The sequence below is a fragment of the Bemisia tabaci genome, chromosome 1 (assembly GCF_918797505.1).
Source record: "Bemisia tabaci chromosome 1, PGI_BMITA_v3".
Taxonomy (NCBI): Eukaryota; Metazoa; Arthropoda; class Insecta; order Hemiptera; family Aleyrodidae; genus Bemisia; species Bemisia tabaci.
In genome coordinates, this window is record NC_092793.1 from 9,116,158 (window position 1) to 9,140,186 (window position 24,029).

At 43.0% G+C, this 24,029-nt stretch overlaps 1 protein-coding gene across 1 annotated transcript in view; it reads right to left on the reverse strand.

The window, feature by feature from the left end:
• The window catches only part of Myo81F (unconventional myosin 81F), an 89,755-nt gene that overhangs the window by 62,198 nt on the left and 3,528 nt on the right, over positions 1-24,029 (reverse strand). The window contains exon 2 of the mRNA XM_019054837.2: positions 11,307-11,410. Coding sequence (XP_018910382.2) covers positions 11,307-11,410 — 104 coding nt within the window. The remainder of the gene's footprint in view (positions 1-11,306; positions 11,411-24,029) is intronic.

The window sequence follows — 24,029 nt, forward strand, 5'->3', positions numbered from 1 at the left end:
ATCAGATTTCTATTTTCAAGCGGGTCGTCGAGACCTCCAGTATTGATTTAATCAGCAACATCAGCAGCTTCCGATAGCGGAACTTCCACAATTCAAAATAGCAAATCAGAGCGAGTCGAGTCTGTGTGCGGTCCGACAAAAAAAACTGTCTTACTCTTACATCATCCGTACCCTACCTTAAATGTTTTCAAAACATGATGATACGATTACAGAATTTTATCCGATCCGAAACTTCGGTTCTCAGCCAAGTATATACTTGTCATGAGGAAAGTAAAATTCGTAGTTTCCCCAACTAAAGATCTTAACTAAACTTACAGAGGAGGGAAAATATTGCTTGTTTCCGACTGAAAATGTCACGGTTCTATTTCTGATCATACGCAAAATTATCGACACAAATCCCGAGGTCATATTCGAGTAAAAATTCGAGGAATCAAGCCACATTCTGGTGGAAATCATCCACTTTAGTGTCATCATGACTATTAGGGGAGACTTTACCATTTTAGTTGGAATATGTCTCAGAGTTCGGCAGAGTGTCAAAAAACATCACAAAAAGTGAAGCTCTCCATTTTTTTCGTGGTAGGGGAGGCGATTTCCGTCGAGGGCAAAATCGAAAGCTCTTTCCCGGAACACGGAAAAGCGTGATAAGTCGTTGTCAAAATTCTCGACACAAATCCCGAAGTCATATTCGAGAAAAAATTAGAGGAATCAAGCCACATTCTGCTGGAAATCGTCCACTTTAGTATCATCATGACTATTAGGGGAGACTTTACCATTTTAGTTGGAATATGTCTCAGATTTCGGCAGAGTGTCAAAAAACATCACAAAAAGTGAAGCTCTCCATTTTTTTCGTGGTAGGGGAGGCGATTTCCGTCGAGGGCGAAATGGAAAGCTCTTTCCCGGAACACGGAAAAGCGCGATAAGTCGTTGTTACATCCCCTAAAACAGCGCTTAATATGACGATGTGGGTGGAAATATGCGCGGCCCTTCCGCCCTTTCGAATGAATTGTCACAGGGCGACCAGCCGAGAGGGTGCTCCCGGCGTGACAGGGACAGGGGCACTGCGGGAGGGGCGAAGATGACTTTAATCCGATAGTGTTTTCCACTGTATAATACGTTACGCACCGAGTCGAATTATGTCAGACGACGGCCGACGCACAGTGGATACAGTCAATAGGAGAGGCCGGACAAAATTTAGAAACTTTAAACGCTTATAACTCCGTCTATACGAAACTTTGAGGTTCTAAAAGAGGCTCCATTGGTTTTCTCGTAAAAATTTCCACCTAAAACACCCCTTAGAGTTAAAATATTATGGAATAAACATCAAAATTTGCAGTTTCGGTCAAAAATTTCATGTCCGACCTCTCCAATAGACTCGATCCACAGTGCGACGGGCCGGAGGGAAGAGAGGGTGGGGTGGGGCGGGGTGGGCGGCGAAAATTTAGTAAAGGATGCGAGTACAGGACACTCCACAACCACACAGAAAGGGGCTATTGATTCTAGCCGTTGCTATGGCAACTGCCGTTTGCCCCCTTCCCGCCCTCCCGAGACCCGAACTCGCTTCTCCGCGCTGCCAAACGGGCGCACAGCTCCGGCTTTTCCGCTCCGACGGATTTTCCCGCGAAATTTTCTCGCAAAACTCGAGATCAGTCTCAGCGATCGCCACTGAGGGTCCCACGAGTGTAGCAGACATAGCCGAGCTCAACTTTGTTGGATTGAGCGTGTGTGCGGAAGAGGGGCGCGGAGATCTGCGCGAAATATAAAAAAAAGGGCGACATATTTTTTTGATCCGTATACTGAAGTGTCCTGTTGCTGACTGTGAATCGGATTGAGAATCCGATATTTTGTCGTTTTTCCACCGGCCGCGTTAAATAATAACGCTAAAAAACCCGGTAAATGCAGTATTATTAAGCGATACGGGGGAGATTTGGCAGCGAGGCCGCGGGAGCATGCGGCAGAGCTTCCTCGCGACACGACACGCCCTGTTTTCGTTCCTTCTCTTCCCGGGTTTTTTTCACGAGCCCCGTTTTTCAGCTCCTGCCAGTTGGGCGAAGGCAGTTCGATACCTACTACTTCGATAGATCGAATTCCGCCTGTGGACGGGAGCGGTGGCGAGGCGAGAAAAATCGATAATCGAATTTTCCCCCATTTGGAGCTACGGTAACGAATCGATTTTTCAGGGATTCGCTGCGAACACCCTATCAATCGATCTAGAGTCCCTTTATACTGAGAGTCAAGACAATTTGAGTCCATTTCTGATTGGTTCCCGTATTTTAGGCCTTCACAGTGTCACAAACGGGAATAAAGATTACATTTTCACCAATTGCAAAGATTATAATCTGGAATGGACCGGGGAATTACGGATTCGGCAAGGAACAAACGGAATGAGAGGAGGAACGGAGAAAGGCATTTGAGAATGGGCCGATCAAAGATTACGAAAAACGTTCAATTTCTGTAATCTTTATTCCCGTTTGTGACATCCATGAGCCGAATTGTCTTGACTCTCAGTATAAAGGGACTCTAAATCGATCCTTTCCCTTGGGTTTAAACGGCGAATCAATCGATGTATCGCAAAGCACGCCGCGCCACAGGACGGGAGATGAATCGCAGCGATCGACGGCGGAGCTTTCGCGCGCGGGGATGAGTCAGTCACCCGCGGCCGCGCCGTGCGACGGGCGGTGGCGGTGACCCGCTCGCTCCGAGACGTCAACCTCACGCGGTCGTTCACGTTTCACGTTCACGTCGACGTGGACGAGGACGTCCGCGAACTTGACCGCGGCGAGCGTCGCCGTCGCGTCACGACGACCGGGAGCCGCCCCTCCCGCGCTAAAGGGCGGCTTCCGAACTTTCGAAGCTGTTGAGCTTGGAAAAAATAAACGGATGGTGGAGATTTGCAACGACCGTGGCGGCTGCAAAGTCTTCTCCGAAGGGGCGCAAATTTTTGATATGGATGATGCGCGAGGAAAAAAGTGGAGACTTGAGTCCCTTTATACTGAGAGTCAAGACAATGCGAATCCATTTCCGATTGGTCAACCGGATTTTAGGCCTTCACAGTGTCACAAACGGGAATAAAGATTACATTTTCACCGATTGCAAAGATTATAATCTGGAATGGACCGAGGAATTTCGGGTTCGACAAGGAACAAGAAGGAACGGAGAAAGGAATTTAAGAATGAGCCGATCAAAGATTACGAAAAACGTTCAATTTGTGTAATCTTTATTCCCGTTTGTGACTCCATGAGGGGTGTTGTCTTGACTCTCAGTATAAAGGGACTCTAGTGGAGACGAGAGAGAACCAGGCCGAGAGCTTTGAAGACAGAGTGGCTTTAGCAGTAGCGTGGCGTGAATTGCGATGTATCGATTGTTATGCCATTCAAACCTATGGTAAAGAATCGATTATTAAGGTGTTCGCTGCGAACACCCTATTTATCGATCCTTCTCCATAGATTTAAATGGCATAACAATCGATACATCGCAATTCACTCCACGCCGCTGGGCTTTAGGTAATTCAGGATCGGAATTTTCTGATTTTTCAATGTCTTTTCGAACCAATCGTGCAAAATTAGATCGTATTCGATACATCAAACGGGTGAGATTGTATCGATATCGATTGGTTCAAAACATAAACATAGCCTCTAAAGTCAATTGAGTAATCTGACGGAACGAGTTTTTTGTGATAGAATATTGATTCGCATGAGTACTGATTGGCCAAGAGTACTGAGAAGTGAAATTGCTCCGAAACGTCTCATTATCAGCTTTTCTGACAAATATCTAAAAATTTTGGTTTGAGGTTATGTTCTATTGATTTGAACCGAACGATACATCGAGCCACTATCAAATACGATCCATAATTATGATTTTCCGATTCATCTAAGAGACGAAGTAGAGCTAGCCCACGTAGGAGTGCAGAAATGTCTTGGCCGTCCCATTTTAAAAACTCCTTTCTTCTCCAAAAATTTCGAAAAGATGCATTTTCTATGGCTATGTCCGTAAAAATTGCCGGAATGTTGCGCAAAGCACATTCGATTTGAAACGCGATTTTACAGAAAACACACGATTATTACCGCAGTTTTGCAAAAAAAAAAAATCACGTTTTTGCCAGATTTCTAGGGCTTTGGGGGAGGGGGGGGGGCTGGATGCCCTAATTTCCGAACAAACCAAATCTTTAAAAATTGTTCGACCGCATGGGAGGCTACCCTAAGTGCATTTATTAGGTGCATGTTTGCACACGGTGCGAATAGAGATCTGCGCTCCTTTTCAGGTGTCTCGCAATTTTCAAAAAAAAAATCTCCTGACGTTTCCCTGATTTTCCGGACAAAAACGACAAAAAATCCGGGGTGGGGGAAATTTAAAGTCCCTGACATTTCCCTGCCAAAAAGGGAAAATATTCCTAATTTTTCGACACGTTTGAATTGATTAGATGTTAGGAAGGATTTTTCCATGTTTTAGGAATATAATGTTATAAATTGAGCAAAATATATGGTGCCTGAACAGCTTATGAGAGATATTTTTGCCTCATTTTTAAAATCTAAAAGCCATCAGTAGAAATTCTGGGAAAAATTTTGGTAGAAATCTCCGCAAGAGTGAAATTCGCGGAACATTTTCCAAAAAATCCATGTTTTTTCGATTTCCCTGACGTTTCCTTGACACAAAATTCGCTTGCAGAATGAAATTCCCTGACATGCCGAATGTTTGCGGATTCCCTGACGTTTTCCCTGATTTCCCTGAGACGAAAAAAACTTCCCCTGGCACTTCCCGGTTCTCCCGGTTGCTAGACACCCTGCTTTTGCAAGGTCACCGAGGACTTGAGCCAGAGGCCAGAGGAGGCCAATATGAATCTACGTCGTATTTTAAGGTGATGCGAGATGCGACCCGAACGTCGAACCTGATGGCTGCGACGAGATGCGGGAAGAGGCAGTTGTTTGATATCTGATGCCAAAACAAGGCGCATCACGTCCGTCTCAGTTCAATTGAAAGTGACAGGGTAAATGAACGGTTAAAGCATGAGAAGGCTGTGGCGCAGCGGGGCATCCCAGATCCGACTGTTACTACAGCAACAGCCCAGCCTCTTGCTCCTTGCTCTTGGTCCTGGATCCCGGGTCCCATGCATTTCTCCGCTCGCACCGGCCAATTCTGCCGTGCTAATAAAAAACGCCGTATGAGCCTTCAGGTGTTGCCAAGTTTCCTCCGATGAAAACCGAATTTACTGGGAAAATTCTGAATGTTATTTCCCAAAAATTTCGGACAATTTTGTTCGCAATTTAATCTAAAATATCAGAAAATTTCGAAGGAAAATATGCATAAATGTTGTCAAAAATACATGTTATATCAAGGGAAATTTGGCAACTCTCGAATGTTCTTACGGCGTTCTACCTTACCATGGCAGAATTCTGTTGAAATGCAGTGGCGAGACGTCAATGATAGACTATCGATATTTCCCCATTTGAAGCTGTGGTAAAGAATCGAATACTAAAACGTCCGTTGCGAACACCCAAATGATCGATCCTTATCCGTAGGTACACATGGCGGATCAATCGATATATCGCAAGCTACTCCACTGCTAAACCCCATTTACTTTAAAAATCCTCTCGGCAATCCTCAAAGTAGCAGCGGCGAGTTGTGAATGATCGACACTCGATATTTCCCCGTTTGAAGCTGTGGTAAAGAATCGATTATTGGAACGTCTGTTGCAAACCCCCTATTGATTCCGAAGGTTTACATGGCAGAATAATCGATATATCGCGATGGGGACGACGACGACGCGACGACGGGACTCGAGCCTTTGGCGCACCGGAGTACGCCTTTCTGCGCCGCGTAGTGCCCTGACCTCAATATTTTCAAAGCCCAGGGTAAACATCATGCTCTCGCTGTTAAAAAAGTACGCGGCGCATAGAAAAGCGAAAAGACCCCAGCGAAAACTGATGTTCCTTGATAAACTTCTCGCGATCTTCCGTACAGCTAAATTGCCGTGCTAAGAAAAACGCCGTATGAACCATTAGGCTTTTTGCAAAATGCAATCCTAATGATGTATTCTTTGAAGGCGGGGAATAGCGAGATGATTTGGATTACATTTTGCAATAAGGAACTACTATATCTCTGGCTCTCCCATGAACGCACATATCTGCATAGGGAAACTAATAGCATGTATGTTGTTTCTGAAATGGGCCAGAAATAGTGGTTCCTTATTGCAAAATGGACGTATTCGTGCTAAAAGGAACTACGAGGGTCATCCAAAAAGTAAGTTCACCCCTTTCATATCTCCGAAACTAAAAGGGATAAATCAAATCGGTAAAAAAGAACTTCTTACTTATATCCTCAGCTCTCCATAGGTACCAAGATTTTTAAATTTGGACCACTGGTTGCCGAGATATTCGATTTTTACGTGAACAACTCCCGGCCAGTTCCGTCCACCAAACGACGCGCTGATATGAGATGCACCGCGCGCTGTCGCGTCGCTTTTGTCTTCTGGGACTCTCAAGGAGTACTTCTCGTCCATTATTTGGAGAAAGGGTGTACAATCAATGCACCACGGTATTGTGGAATATTGAATTCGTTGCGATTGGCAATAAGAAACAAGCGACCGGGTCTCTTGTCTCGTGGTCCCCTATTCCTTCACGATAATGCCAGACCTCACACGGCGAAAGAGACCCAAAATTTGTTGGACAAATTTGCGTGGGAGGTGTCACCTCATCCTCCATACTCTCCAGCCCTTGCCCCGAGTGACTATCATATTTTTCCGCAACTCAAGAAGCACCTAGGTGGCCAGCGCTTCGAGAACGATCAGCAGGTGATGGAAGCAGTCAATGGCTGGTTCAAGAGTCAACCAAAAGTGTTCTTTGAGAACGGCATTAAGAAGCTTCAGAAACGCTATGAAAAATGCATCTATAGGAACGGAAATTACGTCGAAAAATAAGGTAAGATTGTTTTAAAGCCAATCTTAGAATATTTGAGTTGGTTATCCTACGTAGATGTGTGGGGAACACAGTCAATTCAACCATGAGAAATGTCGAGCATGAAATCGCCGAGCGTGCGATGTCTCAGCCATCATTCTTCCTCGGTAAAATTGAATAACGTTTGTCATTTTAGTCGGATTATGCGAGCCACGAATCAGGTCTTCGACCAGCTACGTTTCATGTAACATAGTTCCTTTTAGCATAAGTACGCCCAAATGTAATCCATTTGCATGTGTTGCAACGGGGAGGAAGTGAAATACGAGTGGATGGGTCCACACAAAACCATGAGATGTCGAGCATGAAATCGCCGAGCGTGCGTTGTCTCAACCATCATTCGTCCTCGGTAAATTGAAATAACGTTGTCATTTTTAGCGGATTGTGCGAGCCACGAATCAGGTCATTCGACCAGCTACGTTTCATGATAAAAAACGATACCAAAAGAATGTCCTGAAATTTTCGATTTACCTTAAATACACCCCGGACGGACCAAAAAAACCGCGGATAGCTTCGGCAACAAAATTCAGCTCGAACTTGCTGCTTTTTCCTGGGATTGCGAAAATATCAGAATTCATTTTACCCTAAACCGTGCATTGGTGAATGATGATGATGGCACCGGGAAATTCCACAGATGTTGGACATATCGCGGGAACACCCTCGGCACCACTGGATTCGGATAGGTTGGATCAAATAGCGATTCTATATATGCTGGCTTCTTGACAACAGTCGAAAATTGCTACATTCGGGCTCTACCCAGGGCCGGATTAAGGGGGTGGCCACATGGGCCGCGGCTCATGGCGGCAAATCTAGAGGGCGGCAAAAATTTGCAATTTACTCAAGTGTAGGTATATAAAAAATCAGATTTAGAAAAAAAAAAATTCCAACGAGAAAAGGCGACAAAATCTCTCATTTCCTGAGAATATAGTAATTTCTAATTTTGTCGTCTCTTAGTGATACAAGAGACAGCACCTTTAATTAGTCGAGTTAAGAGAGAAACCAAACACGCAATTTAGCCTGGAACGGCGCGGCGCGACTTAGAGAGAAATGATGACGAGGACTTGAGATGAAAAGGAGAAGCCCTCGGCGCGGCGATCGGCATGTAACACATATTAGCGCCTACGAGACTGCACGAATACTTCACGCATTGCATCAAATACAGTGCGGTCATTGCGGTCAGCGTGAAACGGATAGCGCCTACAAGAATGCATGAATACTTCACGCATTGCGCCAAACACAGTGCGGTCAGCGTGAAACGCATAGCGCCTACAAGATTGCGTGAATACTTCACGCATTGCGTCCAACACAGAGCGTTCCAGCAGCGGTCGGCGTGAAACGCATAGCGCCTACAAGACTTTCGGAATACTTCACGCATTGCGCCAAATACAGTGCGGTCTGCGCGGCGCGGCAGCGGAAGTTAAAATCATTAAACCACATTTATGTTTGTTCTTTCATAGGTAATTTTTCTTTCATTTCTTACGAATGGAAGGCCTTGTCCATACCGAGATAGGTTTACGAAACATAACTTTCGCGCAAAGTTCCATGAATTTTTGCTAGGAGTGTTGACAGAGCTTTCCCCAAAAATGTTTTCAACACGAGTAAATGCGTCTTATGCACCCCTCCCCCGCTGGCACGCTAACTTGATGGTTTTTATTTAGTTTCAAAACGAATGAGAAGGGGGCGGCAAAATACAGGCGGCCCATGGGCGGCAAGTAGGTAAATCCGGCCCTGGCTCTACCACTCATCCCTAGAAATTACTTTTATGTTGACCGATGAGTTGGACCGATGACTCCCACTAGAGTCCCTTTATACGAGAGTCAAGACAATTCGGCTCATGGATGTCACAAACGGGAATAAAGATTACAGAAATTGAACGTTTTTCGTAATCTTTGATCGGCCCATTCTCAAATGCCTTTCTCCGTTCCTCCTCTCATTCCGTTTGTTCCTTGCCGAACCCGTAATTCCACTGGTCCATTCCAGATTATAATCTTTGCAATTGGTGAAAATGTAATCTTTATTCCCGTTTGTGACACTGCGAAGGCCTAAAATACGGGAACCAATCAGAAATGGATTCACATTGTCTTGACTCTCAGTATAAAGGGACTCTAGCTTGCACCAGGACGCAACCCCGCGAGGGGAAGAGGAGCAACACCTGCTGGGCCTCTCCGCGGAAGGGTGAGGAGACGAAAACCATCCGACGTAATTAGAAACTGAATGCATCTCGTTGTGAGTCGCGCGACGCGACGCGGCACAGTCGGCACCTGGCAACTCGAGCAGAGGTGAGGAAGGGGGATCAATGGGGTTCGTCGCTGGATCCTGGGCCGGGGATCGAGGCTTCGAGGGTGAGGTGAACGTGGGGGCAATCTGCGGCACGCGCCGTTTTTTGAATAACTCCACTACAACGCGACGGCCGCTTCAATCGTCAATCCTTTGTTGTTCCCTCGGGATTTTCTCACTTCCGAGTGGAGTCCGCGGTCAAGTTCCCGGCGCCCTCGTCGGTCCGGTTATAATCTGGGAACCCTCTACCGCGGTCGCGCTCTGCTTCTTCGTCGGATCCCCGAGTCAAGTTGAGAGGACGTCTACTCTAGAGTCCCTTTATACTGAGAGTCAAGACAATGTGAATCCATTTCTGATTGGTTCCCGTATTTTAGGCCTTCGCAGTGTCACAAACGGGAATAAAGATTACATTTTCGCCGATTGCAAAGATTATAATCTGGAATGGACCAAAGAATTATGGGTTCGGCAAGGAACAAATGGAATGAGAGAAGGGACGGAGAGAGGAATTTGAGAATGAGCCGATCAAAGATTACGAAAAACGTTCAATTTCTGTAATCTTTATTCCCGTTTGTGACTCCATGAAGGGGTGTTGTCTTGACTCTCAGTATAAAGGGACTCTAATCTACTCTAGAGTCCCTTTATACTGAGAGTTAAGACACCCCCCCCCCCCTCATGGAGTCACCAACGGGAATAAAGATTACACAAATTGAACGTTTTTCGTAATCTTTGATCGGCCCATTCTCAAATTCCTTTCTCCGTTCCTTCTCTCATTCCGTTTGTTCCTTGCCGAACCCGTAATTCCCCGGTCCATTCCAGATTGTAATCTTCGCAATCGGTGAAAATGTAATCTTTATTCCCCGTTTGTGACACTGTGGAGGCCTAAAATACGGGAACCAATCAGAGATGGATTCACAATGTCTTAACTCTCAGTATAAAGGGACTCTAATCTACTCTGCCGTGCTAAGGAAGAACGCCGTACGAGCCATCAGACGTTGCCAATTTTCCTGCTATAAAAACCGAATTTACTGGGAAAATCGTGAATATTATTTTCCAAAATTGTCAGACAATTTTGTACGCAAATTAATCGAAAATATCTGAAAATAGGAAAAATATACATGAATGTTGTCAAAAATACACGTTTTATCAAGGGAAATTTGGCAACTCACGAATGTTCCTACGGCGTTCTTCCTTAGCACGGCAGGACTACCTAACGTCATTTATCGGAGAGTAAGGATTTGGTCTACACGAATCGATCGACGTGGGCCGATCAATGCCGATTCCATTGACAAATTATTAAAAACCGGTGCCGATTCGATCGACATGATCGATCGAAAAATAATAACGGGAGTCGATCGAACCGATTCGATCGACGAAATCCGTGCATCGATCGACAAACCCATGAATCGATCGACAAACCCATGAATCGATCGACAAACCCATGAATCGATCGACAGACCCGTGAATAGATCGACCAACCCGTGAATTCGAATCGATGTCAGTCGAACGTCGATCGGTTCACGTTTTTATTTTTCGATCGATTCATGTCGATCAAATCGACAAACCGGTTTTTTCAATAATTTGTCGATCGAATCGGTGTCGATTGGTTCATCGTCGATCGATTCATGTCAATCGAACCCATTCCCTCTCATTTAAACATTCTGCCCTATAATAATGGTGTACAAAAAAGGACTGTCAAAAATATTTGTCGATTAAAATATTCGTCTTGTCTACCATTTTCGAGACAGCCCCTCTTAAGACATTACAGAATGACTTGCTATGCTCATTGCATATTAATTGTATGAATATTAAATGCAATCTGAAATATTCGAAACAGACCGAGATCCTCTTTAATATTGTCAAACAATCGATTTGAGACAGTGACTCACTATCTCAAAAAGTTGAATCATTTGTTGAACTCGCTATCTCAAAAAATGAGGAACCAACCGTCCTCGGAAAAATAACTTCTACGGTGGCCAGAAACATTAAAACAGACGGTGTACTCGAAGACCTATTTGCAGGTTTAAAATCCTCGACTTTGAAACTGGAATCGCTTTTGTACGTACAAAATGGTTGAAAAAAGGATACGTAAATCTGATCTTTGAGGTATCGAACTTGGAGGTTTCTGTTGATCCCTTTTTCGTCCAGGTTCGATATGGTGGTCATGTCCGGCACCCCAGCCTCTGGGTTGTCTGCAACAAATAGAAAAAAGTTCAGAGCTTAGAAAAAGTCGAATTCGTTACAACTTGCAAGCGAAATGAAAATGGTGACTAAAATTTGGAAAAAGCTACTTTTGAGCTATCTCAATTGAAGCTCAACACTTTCTTCAACTCCTCGCAATACGATAAAATGATTTAGTGACTACGTCATTCGATAGATCGATATATTCGCTGGTTCAATTGTAAACAAAAACACAAGTCTCAAACTCAAAAAATTCGAGCCTCTAATAGACTATTTTAATAGAGCTATTGCGTGTGGGAGGGATTTGCGAACCACGCAACTTCTTCGTCTAACGTAAACTTTTGCGAGATACATGGTGATGCCGCAGGTTTTCCTTGAAATCAACTCCCAAGCTCAAAAAAAGCTCTCAAAGTTGAGGTCGTAATACCGATCTACCCTGAGAGTCCACTTCATATCAAGACAAACTCTCTATTCAAAAATAGGGAGTAAACACTTTATCAGGGTTGCCATTTTGTTTCGGAATTCCAAAACTAAAACACGGCAATCCTGCTATTGTATTTACTCCCTATCTTTCCATAGAGAGTTTGACTAGATACAGAGGTGGACTCCACGGTTACATGGGATTGCGGCCTCAATTGTGAGTGCTTTCTTCGAACTTTGGAATTGATTTCAGAGAAAACCAGCGACACCATCGTGTTTCGCGCAAAATTTTACTTCAGAGAAAGTAATCGGGACGCAAATCCCGTACTGCCGTGCTAAGGAAGAACGCCGTACGAACATTCGAGAGTTGCCAAATTTCCTCGGATCAAATGTTATTTTTGAGGAAAATTATGAATATTTTTTCTTGAAATTTTCAGACACTTTAGATCAAATTACAAACAATATTATCTGAGAAATTGGCAGAAAAATATTCAAAAATTTTCCTGAAAATTGGTGATTTGCCAGAGGGCATTTGGCAACGCCTAAAGGCTCATACAGCGTTCTTCCTTCACGACAGCGTAGGCATGCGTGAGCTACATTCCACTAATTTCCTCTCGCCAAAAATCACGGGAGGGGAAAATAAACAGTATATAAGTGCAGTATTCAGTAATGGAGAGCGTTCTCCCCCAAATTCAGTGCATCGAGTTTTTCAAGGAATGGGGGGGAGGGGGGGGCGGTGGAGGGTGGGTTGCTAGCGATGAAGCAACTACGCTGCTGAGAGCATCCGTTGTAGCGACTGGAAATTGATAAAACAGTGAGCATTGTTGTCGAATGCTCAGCAAACCCACGAGGGGTTTTGATTAACACGAAAATCTGAACAAAAAACTTGGCAGCCTTGCTAAATACAGCTTGGCGCAGAGGAGGTCAGAAAGATAAACAATAAACATAAAATACATTATCGGCATAGTTGATACCCCCTCCCCGGATGGACAAGAGAGCATAAAAAGTAGGATTATCATTAAAAGCACGAGAGACCGGGGGGAATTTTTCTCTCACAATTTGTTAACTTGTTGCGCTTGGAAGTTGTGCTGGGCTGTAAGTTTTCATAAATCAATTAAAACTTGTTGATAGGAGCAAAACATCTAATTCCACGTCCGGCTTGTCCCGCAGCGCATCCTGTCTTAGTTTGCAACTCCTCCACTTTGCTCCAGCACCGACAAATTATACCCGTTTCTTACGGATGAGCTTTGCCTGACTTAGTGACCCGATGTGGAGAACTTGAAAGGGGGTCGATTTCAGCCCCATGCACGAAAGCACAGGACCACGAGACAGGGTAAGAGAGAGTCAGTTGCATTAGCTATAGAATCCGCCCGAGTATAAATATTGCGAACAGTTAGAGAATGTCTTTTGATTTTCATATTTTAACCAAGCCGTCCCTAATTTAAAAGGTATTTTCAACTACTTCACGATCAAACTTGAAATTGTAATTCCTAATGAAGTGAAAATGAACCTGTTGCAAACTTTCGCTAGAGCAAAAATAAGAGTTGTTTCTATCAGTAAATGTCTCAAAGATCACGATGAGCGCATTGGCAAAGTTTGAAATGTGTGTTTGAAGTTGAGTTGTTAACTTCACAATCTGCGTAAGAAATTTGCGTTTTTTTGAGCCTCCCGCTTCAAAGACGATACTACGGCACAGGAGAACATTTCGTTGGAGGAGTCGTTCCATTGAACCCTTTCGCATAGCAATACTCAAATAGCCGACGCTTCTGCACGCAAATCGGAATCGGGAGCACAAGACCAAAACAGATCTTATCAACCATCAACGCGAAGAAATCGTGAACGTAAGCACGCCGGAGTTGTTAAAAAATGGTTAGAGTCTCGTGCTAGACACATGTGTTTTGGCGGATTGGTGTCAGCCATGTTGAATATTGTGTAGTATCCTAGTGCACACGGGTTGGATCGAACGACACCTCTATCGAAATGTTCACCTGTGCCGTAGTATCGTTTTCGATCGGGAAGCTCAAAACAACGAAAATTTCTTACGCAGATTGTGAAGTTAACAGTGCATTTCAAACTTTGCCCTCGTCGGGATTTTTGAGACAGTTACTGATAGAAACAACTCTTATTTTTGCTCTACGAAATTTTGCAGCAGGCCCATTGACCGGAATATTAAGGGGTTTTTTGTTTTTATTTTACATATTTTTGTTTGGAGTATCTAATATGCTTAAAATTGTAAGAAAAGTAATTAGGTAAGGCGGTGAAACTCGGAACTTGAGAGCTTCGGTGAAGATAACCTGCGGTAATTGTGTTTACGCTCATCCGCATTCCACCTAGTTTTAGGGCCCCACAAAAAAAATCGATAAGAGAAATGAGTGCACATTAGAGAAGTATTCGAGCCGAGCAGTCACAGATGCGTTAGAAATTAAACCCTTAATAATGGGATACAGTAAGAACCTGACGATTTCACGATTTCTACAACAGTCAGAAAAAGAAAAGGCTTAATATTGCTTTTGCGGAGCCACTTTCCGAAGGGGAATAATATATGCCGTGCTAAAGAAAAACGCCGTATGAACATTCGAGAGTTGCCAAATTCCCTTCGATGAAATGTTTATTTTCTAGGAAAGTTATGAATTTTCAGAATCTTTCGGTGAAATTGCGAACAAAATTATCTGAAAAATTGGGAGGAAAATATTCATAAGTTTACCAGGAAATTCGCGCTTTCGCAAAGAAAATTTGGCAACGCCTGAAGGTTCATACAGCGTTTTTCCTTAGCACGGCAGTATAGCCGCGAGAAAAAAAAGGAGGAAAAAAACACTAACTTTCCGTTATTTGCTTCCTTAAAAGTTTATCAGAAAAATAATCAGAAAATATCCAAGCCAAATAAATTCACCCCCTTGAGGGTCCGAAAAAAAACCTGCAGCTGTTATTAGTTTAGCATTGAGAAGTAATACAAGAATCTAGATGGCAGATTTTCTGTCGCATTCTGGAGTGAGTAAACCTTTCTTGCGTACATTCTCGTACAAATCACGCTTCATTCTTGTGAGCATACAAATTACAAAATGACTTCAAGTAAACGAGAATATTCCACAAAAATTTTAAACGAGAAAACAATTTCCTGTTGAATCGCATTGTCGTGTCTCGGTGCCTCAGATCGCGCAAAATAGGATAATTGGACGTATTTCTGCTAAACGTAACGAGGTGCATTAAGACATGAGCCCTGAGACCCATAAGAATGTATGCGTAACAGGGCTCACGCCATAATGCACAAAGTTCCGTTTGGCAAAAATACCGTCCAATTATTATGAAAAGTGTGAAATTTTTGTAAACTTGCGCTGTACCTGTTTGTAGTGTTAGTGCCTTCCCTGAACAAAGTTGAATTATGGCTATATTGTACGGCACTCATACGACTCTATGGCTAATTGAGGGCTTTTTCAGTGAAAGGGAGTATGAGGCTTGCAATGCTGCTCGTCGGAACAAATACCTTCACTGACCGCCCGATTCTGAAAGCGCAGATTCGCAATCGAAAAAAGTCGGAAAAAAATACCCGGCACCTTCCGCCTGAAGTATCACAAGCGCTATGCGACGTTCAATTTCCGCCGCAATTTTATTTTTTTACAGAGGAATTTTTCAACGAAGCTGTCTGGAAATTTCACTGAATTTTCTTTGTGCCACCGTAAAATTCAGTGAAATTTTTAAACAGATTCAACCAACAATTTCTCTGTAAAAAGAGAAAAATTGTTGGTTTACAGAGTTTTACTGTTTTTTACAGAGAAATTGTTGGTTGAATCTGTTTAAAAATTTCACTGAATTTTACGGTGGCACAAAGAAAATTCAGTGAAATTTCCAGACAGCTTCGTTGAAAAATTCCTCTGTAAAAAAATAAAATGGCGGCGGAAATTTTGAAACATCGCATGGCGCTCGCGATACTTTGGTTGGAAGGTGACGAAATAGTCTTGAGATGAATCCCACCGCGAAAGAATGACAGCTGGCAGTCGGCGAAGCCTCCAATCAAATTAGGCGCACACATTTGCAGGGAAAACCGCCCGTATTTGAGAGCGACATAAAAATTGCATAAACATAATATAGCCTAGGGCCTTGTTATTAGGGGCACGACCCGCGGCGGGGCGTTTGAATTGGGAAGGGAAGCAGAATAGCTGAATAAAAATCAGGGTAGATGAGCTTGTTGCTGGGGAATGAATCTTGCCTACGAGCTTTTTATTCAAAAGGGCTGCTGGGAACTATCGTAAACCGAGGTAGTTCCAAAAACAAATTCATCGCCCGATTTACGGACGTGGTTTGGCCAGGGGCGCGAGGGAGCGGGCTCGTTAATGGTAAAGCTCATTTGGCCGCGTCCCTTGCCTCTGGGCCCCTTCTCCGTCCTCGCTCGCATCCCCTTCCGTTTTGGGCCCTACCCTTGCGGCCTGGTCGCGGATCTAATGAAAATCTTCATTATCTCCTCGTTTAAAACACTTCCTTCGTGAAGAGCAACTACTGCTCCGCTATCCTTCCGCGATTATCATCACAGCCTGCCGAACTTTTCGTTTTCGTCCGAAATCAAAGCGGCCCGAGGGACTGTCACGGAAAGGGCTCTCAATTCTATTTGATTGACAGCATTGCCACAGAATTTAGAAACTGAATTTCCCTGACATTTCCCTGATGGCATTTCCCAAATTTTGGCCAATTTTTTAGGGCTGATTTTTGAAATTGATGAACAAAGCTATGGACGAAGGAGACAAAAGGAGATATGAAGGGATTCTATTGGTGGAAGCGGGTGGATGCAATGGACAAAAGAGGTAGGTAACAGACTAACCAACGGCAACCCACGAGAGACTTCATAGTTGAATCATCATTTACCGCCTTAGTCTATATAGGAACCACCATTTCAACGAATAGGATCGCTCTATACTCCCAACTCTTTTTTGTCTATCGTTATATCTATAGATTTCAACAATCAGCTCGCTTTAAGTTGAGGATATGCCAGACGGTTAAAAGGACATAATTTTAAATAGTTTTCAGCCAAAATGTGTTGTTGGAAACGTTAAACCCACCCTACAGAGCAAATAAGGGTGGCCTGTCTTTCCCACCACTTTCGTCATTTTCCCAGACATTCTCAAGTTTTCTCTGACTCTTTAAAATTCCCTGACACTTCCCGGTTTTCCCGTATTCCTGACTGCGGCAACCCTGGATGGTGCAATGCGGAGAAAGGGCCTAAAACCCGGGTGCGTGATAACCCTAAATTAAAAAAAATTGCGTGATATTTTGGGTAGAGAAACATATACGAGCAAAATATGTCGAGGAATCGGAGAAGACTGTCGTGTTAAGGTAGAACACCGTATGAGCCTTCAGACATTGCCGTTTCTTCTTCAATAAAACACGAATTTTTCGGGAAACCTGAGAAAATTTGTCTTCCAATTTTTCACGGAATTTAATTTGCAATTGGATCTAAATTGTCTAAAAATTTCGAAGAAAAACACTCATATCTTCCCTAAAAAATCCATATTTCATCGCTGGAAATGTGGCAACATTCGAATGTTCATACGGCGTTTTTCCACGACAGACGACTACTGCCTTGCTAAGGAAGAGCGCCGTATGAGCCTTCAGGCGTTGCCAAATTTCCTCCGGCAAATCACTAATTTACAGGAAAATTTTTGAATATTTTTCTGCCAATTTCTCAGATAATTTTGTTCGTGATTTTACCTAAACATTCTGAAAATTTACAGGTAAAATATTCATGACTTTCCATGAGAATAAACATTTTATCGAGAGAAATTTGGCAACTCTCGAATGTTCATGCGGCGTTTATCCTCGGCACGGCAGAGACTAGACGAGCTTTCACGGCTGAGTGCGCTCCTGAGGAAGCTGATGGTCGCTGACTCGCTGGCGCCACCTGGCAACGTTAAAACAATCTTCATTTGGGGTTCCTTCTTCACTTTTCGTCGCTCCGCTGACTTAAGAGCCTATCTCTGATTGCTCATGAGCCCCGGAAAGCATAAAGTTATACGGAGAACAGGGCTCACGAGGTAATTGGGATACGCTCTTGAGCGACGCATTGTGTAGCGCGCTCACCCAACATAACAAGTGCTACAACGGATGCGTCATCCGGCGAATAAATTATACCACCACCGGCTCTGCAGTGGTAAGGGGAAACGCCGAATATAAATCCGTGCGTGGCCTAATTTCTCCCGAAAAATTGCGCTTTTTCTGGAGGATTGGCGAGTTATTATCCCTTGAATGGAGAATTTCCAGGTGTCTGAAATTGTGTGAATTTCAGTTTTAAGAAGGAACTACTGAGCAAGGTTGCCACAGAATTTAGAAAATTAAATTTCTGACATTTTCCTAATTTTCCTGACACATTTTGGTGAAATTTCCTGACAATTGAACTAATGCCAGATTGTTAAAAAGACATAGTTAGAAATAGTTTTCGTAGTTAGGCAAAATTTATTTGTTCGAAACGTCAACCCCACTCTAGAAAGCAAATGATGGTGATTTGACGATTTTTCCCTAGGATTTTCCGGTATTCCCAGCCTGTGGCAACTCTAGCTGCGTGGAGTGAGAATGAGAATATCCTTGGGTTCTAAAACGAACAAAATTATTACCTAGAGAGGATATGACCATGATCGAATTACCTTATTCGCTAAAATGCCTACATGCGTTTAAATAGAAAATGCCGTCGACTGACGTCACAAGGCAGGATATTTTCCCACTTTTAAAAAGATTTTTCTACAATTTCCCCTCATCAGAGAAAAAGTATGAAAAATGCTGCGAACTCAACTCATTAAGCACTCTCAGACGAAGCAATAAAAAATTGTCGTGCGAATTCTCCATTATTAAGGCATAGATCCACACTTTGATCTAGTATGCTCAAAATTGTTGAGGAAAAATACTCATTAGATTCTTCAGAATTAAATATTTTATCGTAGAGAACTGTCCATAAATTACGTACCGCTGTATAGGATAGGTGGATCTTTGGAATTTTGTGACCGACCGTGACAAGAGGTGGGAGGGGGGAAGGGGGCGTGTATCACGCTCGGCGTGTCGAAAATTGAAGGAGAACTGACACGGCGTTGAAAGCACCTCTTTTCGTCCGGTAAAAAGCTAATTTTCTCGTGTATTTCGAGTAACTATGGAATTTCACGATGATACCACTATTCGACCACGGGGGAGCCAATATTGCCTACGCTAAAGATTGAAGGAGAACTGACACAACGTTAAAATCACCTCTTTACGTCCGGTAAAAAGCTATTCTTCTCATGTATTTCGAGTAAGCATGGAACTTCACGATCGATACCACTATTCGACCACGGGGGAGCCCATGATGCCTACACTGCAAATTGAAGGAGAACTGACGTGGCGTTAAAGTCACCTTTTCTCGTCCGAAAAGAGCTATTCGTCTCTTGTACTTCGAGGTTGGTTGCCTACACCACAAATTGTAGACGAACTGCCAATGCACTAAAATCGCAGCACAAAAATCGATCAATGCACACAGTAATCGAGGTCTTACGTACACATACGTATTGATGGCAAAGTTCGGAAACCACGTATCTTGGTTTTTGACGTGACAGCTTCTTCATCATATTTCATTTTTTAATAAGAATATCAATCCACGTAATTTTTCGAAAACTTTTTTGATTATTCCTCGGTGCTTGAGAGTTCTGAGAAAATTTTAAGAAATAAAATTAGCTTGTTCCTCTTCGAAAAAAAAAATAAAAAAAAAATAAGCACGGACATTTTGAAAAATCTCGATCAAGATCCATGGCCTCCGAATTGAGCCATCGGTATGGAACTTGAACGTTGTTGTGCAAATAAAGCCATGAATCATTTCAATGTCGGGGCAAGTTCGAAAAAGCTTAACGAAACGTCCAAAGGAATTTAAAAGTAGGGTAGCTGCTTTACACAATGTTAAAGGCAAAGGACATCTTAATGATCGCACCCAGCACAGTTCAATCTTTTCTTAACATTGATTCGTTAGTTTTCCGGGTTTTTTTTTTCAAACAACATCGACATTATTGACAGTATTTGGTCGACGGTGTTAGTCCGCAACCATTTATCTTGTTTGCTGTGTTTGAAACTTTCCGCTCGTACCTATTTTAGTTTTTAAATGAGAACAAATCGACATCATTCCTTGAAGTTTTCGCATAATTTTCTTCGCAGAGCGAAAAATATCACGGCAAAAATTGCCGTCGAGTTGTTTTCCTCTTAAGAAATAAAGTATGACAGGAAGTCTGCAACGTCGCAAACTGAGATACATGGTTGTGGACTTACATACCGTCGTTTTCTTTATTTCGATCACGTTCGCATGATTAATTTGAAGAAAAAAAAGCGTACATTTATAGAAGAGTGGTCAAAGGTCAACAAATAACGCCATATTTCGATTCAACAGACAAAGATGCAAAAATGGACCGCGTTAAGCAGAAAGGAACCAAGCCACATCAGCTAAATTGCCAAATTTAATCGGGCAATGTAATTTTTTACATGAAATCGGGTGTGCGGATTTTTGTGGAAATTTCAGCGATTCCTGCCTGGTGCGAAGCAAATTCCTTACGATTTTCAAAGGAATCTACACAAATGCTCTCTTGTAAAAAATCAAAATGCCTAGTTAAATTCGGCAATAGCTGATGTGCGTTGGTTCCTTTCTGCTGAGCGCGGTCCAAATATCACTCAAAAATCAACATCATATCCAATAATATTGATGATAAATAAAGTGGAAATAGAATAAGCTTCATTTTCGCGACTCAATACTTCGAAATTTGCATCAAGTTAATGACCTACTTGCAGAACACTTGATGATAGGCGACCTTGAGAAGCCGAGGAGTTAACTCATTTTCTTTGAAACGGATTCAACAGTAATTAAACAGCCAAGGAAAATATTTTCAGCACTTATCTCGGAAACACATAAAAAGGAGAAAGAGGAAAAAGCGCAAAGATGAGCAAAAAAAAGTGCTAGTCGTTTATCTCGTTGGCTGAGTCGAGAAAGACGCCGTCCTGTTTCACGAGAGTAGAAAAGTCTCACCGCTATTGTCAGATTTATGACTGAAAAACATGCATGCCATTTCCAGCCCTTTCCTGAATGACCAAGGAAGCTCCCGGCACACAGTCAATAAAAGAGGTCAGACATGACATTTTTGACTAAAACTGCAAATTTTGATGTTTATTTCGTCACATTCTAAAAGAGGGGTGTTACTGAAAGGAAATTCTACGTGGAAACCAATGAAAACACTTTTAGAACCTCAGCGATTTGTATAAACGGGGTTATAAGCGTTTAAAGTGTCCAAATTTTGTCCGACCTCTCCTGTTGACTCGATCAACTGTGCGGCACTGCGAGGGATTTAGTGAGCCGCACATTATCTATTCCCGATTATTAATTATGCGGGGCCTGGTGGTGTCATCTGGTTTATCTCAGTTAAGAAACTCCCAAATTCAAGAAAGAAGAGGAATTGTGCGTGAAAACGCGTTATTTGCCAAATTGCGGCAATTCGTAAATGAAGAACGCAAGAAGGGGGTCGTCCTGTGGAGAATTTTGTGGAAAAGGGGGTTTTAAAAGTGCAAACGCCCCTCAAAGTGCTGAACATGAGCGTTCATAATTTATGAACGTACTTCAACTAGTAATTTACGAACTATTTTGAATTGTATTGCGAATCTCGTTAAAAAGCGGATATTTCGTAGATTCTTTTATATTTGATGCGTATAATCCTGAGGAGTTTTATCGTTATGGCGTCCTTGCAGGCCGATTATTGATATCGGTAGACAACGCTATAGACAAAGAAGACAAAAGGGATATGGAGGAAATGGACAAAGGAGGTAGCCTATAAACAGTTGGTTCATCATTTTCTCCCATGGTCCATAGGAACTACCCATTTCAACGAGTAGGATAGCTCCATACTCCCTATGTCTTCTTCGTCTAGGGCTTTGACCATCAATTTCAATAATCAGCTCGTTGATGTGAAATATGGATAATTCGGTAAAATTTGAGCGGCATTTTCACGACAAAAGCCCAATCTACGCTATCAAACTTTTCATTCAACTCTTGAATACAACGGAAACTTTCCACTGGAAAGTCGAACGGAGAGTGATTGAATCAAATTTTTTGGCGTTCAACTTTCCATCCAGCTTTTCGTTCAATGGGCCTGTTGCAAACTTTTGCTATATCAAAACTAAGATTTGTTTCTTATAGATAATGCCTCAAAAATCACGATGAGCGCATTGGCAAAGTCTGAAATGCACTCATAACTTCACAATCTGCGTAAGATATTTGCGGTTTTTTGAGATTCCCGCTTCAAAAACGATACTACGGCACAGGTGAACATTTTGTTAGAGGAGGCGTTCCATCGTCGGCAATATTCATCATGGCCGACGCCAGTTCGCCAAAACACGTATGATGAGACGAGATAACACCTGAACAGCATTAGACCAGATAACAATCGGCGTGTTTACGTTCATATTTTCCTCGCCCGCCTTGATTGACCCTGAACTCACCTCGAATTACGCGCAGAACTGCGGAAGCGTCGGCCATGATGAACATTGCCGACGATGGAACGACTCCTCTAACAAAATGTTCACCTGTGCCGTAGTATCGTTTTTGAAGCGGGAAGCTCAAAAAAACACACATTTCTTACGCAGATTGTGAAGTTATGAGTGCATTTCAGACTTTGCCAATGCGCCCATCGTGATTTTTGAGGCATCATCTGTAGGAAACAACTCTTATATTTGCTCTAGCAAAAGTTTGCAACAGGCCCATTCTGTCGGATGAAAAGTTTGATACCTAATAAGAATTGGGCTTAACTGCATCGTTCGGGGCTCCTCTGACGATTTCTTCGGGGAATTGGAACGGGAGCACCGACCAGTGGCGTGGCGTGCTTTGCGATATATCGATTGTTACGCCATTTAAACCTATGGTAAAGAATCGATTACTACGGTGCTCGCTGCGAACATCCTGATTATCGGTCCTTTTACATAGGTTTAAATGACGTAACAATCGATAAGTCGCAAAGCACGCCACGCCACTGGCACCGACTAGAGTCCCTTTATACTGAGAGTCAAGACAATTCGGCTCATGGATGTCACAAACGGGAATAAAGATTACACAAATTGAACGTTTTTCGTAATCTTTGATCGGCCCATTCTCAAATGCCTTTCTCCGTTCCTCCTCTCATTCCGTTTGTTCCTTGCCGAACCCGTAATTCCCTGGTCCATTCCAGATTATAATCTTTGCAATTGGTGAAAATGTAATCTTTATTCCCGTTTGTGACACTGTGGAGGCCTAAAATACGGGAACCAATCAGAAATGGATTCAAATTGTCTTGACTCTCAGTATAAAGGGACTCTAGCACCGACCGACAACCTCGCATGAAGCTCCGACGTGAGAAATGCAAGAATTTTCCGATCAACAGCGATGCGACGCACAGTGGATCGAGTCAATCGGAAAGGTCGGACATGAAATTTCGACTGAAGGTAACTGCAAATGGAGATGTTGCATGTGTGAGGAATTTGCAATTTGTTCATTGGTTCTTATGTAAAAGTTCGCGAGAAACACGACGGTGCCACTGGTTTTCTCGGAAATCATCTCCCAAGCTCAAAAAAAGCTCTCAATGTGAGGCCAAAATGGAGGGGATATCCCGCCCTACCCTGAGAGTCCACCTCCACATCAAAACAAACTCTCCATGCAAAGATAGGGAGCAAATACATTAGCACGGTTGCCACTTTATTTAAGGACTCCAAAACTGAAAACACGGCATCACTGCTAATGTATTTGCTCCCTATCTTTGCATGGAGAGTTTGTTTTGATGTAGAGGTGGACTCTCAGGGTAGGGCGGGATATCCCCTCCATTTTGGCCTCACTTTGAGAGCTTTTTTTGAGCTTGGGAGATGATTTCAGAGAAAACCAGTGGCACCATCGTGTTTCTCGCGAACTTTTACGTTAGATTCAATAGTCAAATCGCAAATCCCTTACACATGCAATATCTCCATTATGATGTTGATTTCGTCACCTTTTAAATGTTAAGGGGTGCTTCAAGAACGAAAATTTCACGAGGAATCCAATGAAACCACTATTAGACCCTCAGCGATTTGTATAAACGGAGTTTTATGCGTTTAAAGTGTCCAAATTTTGTCCGACCTCTCCTATTGACTCGATCCACTGTGCGACGCGACCGACGAGGACGACGAAGTCCCGACCGAAAAAAAAGACGATCGCATCATTCGCTGGATGCTCGA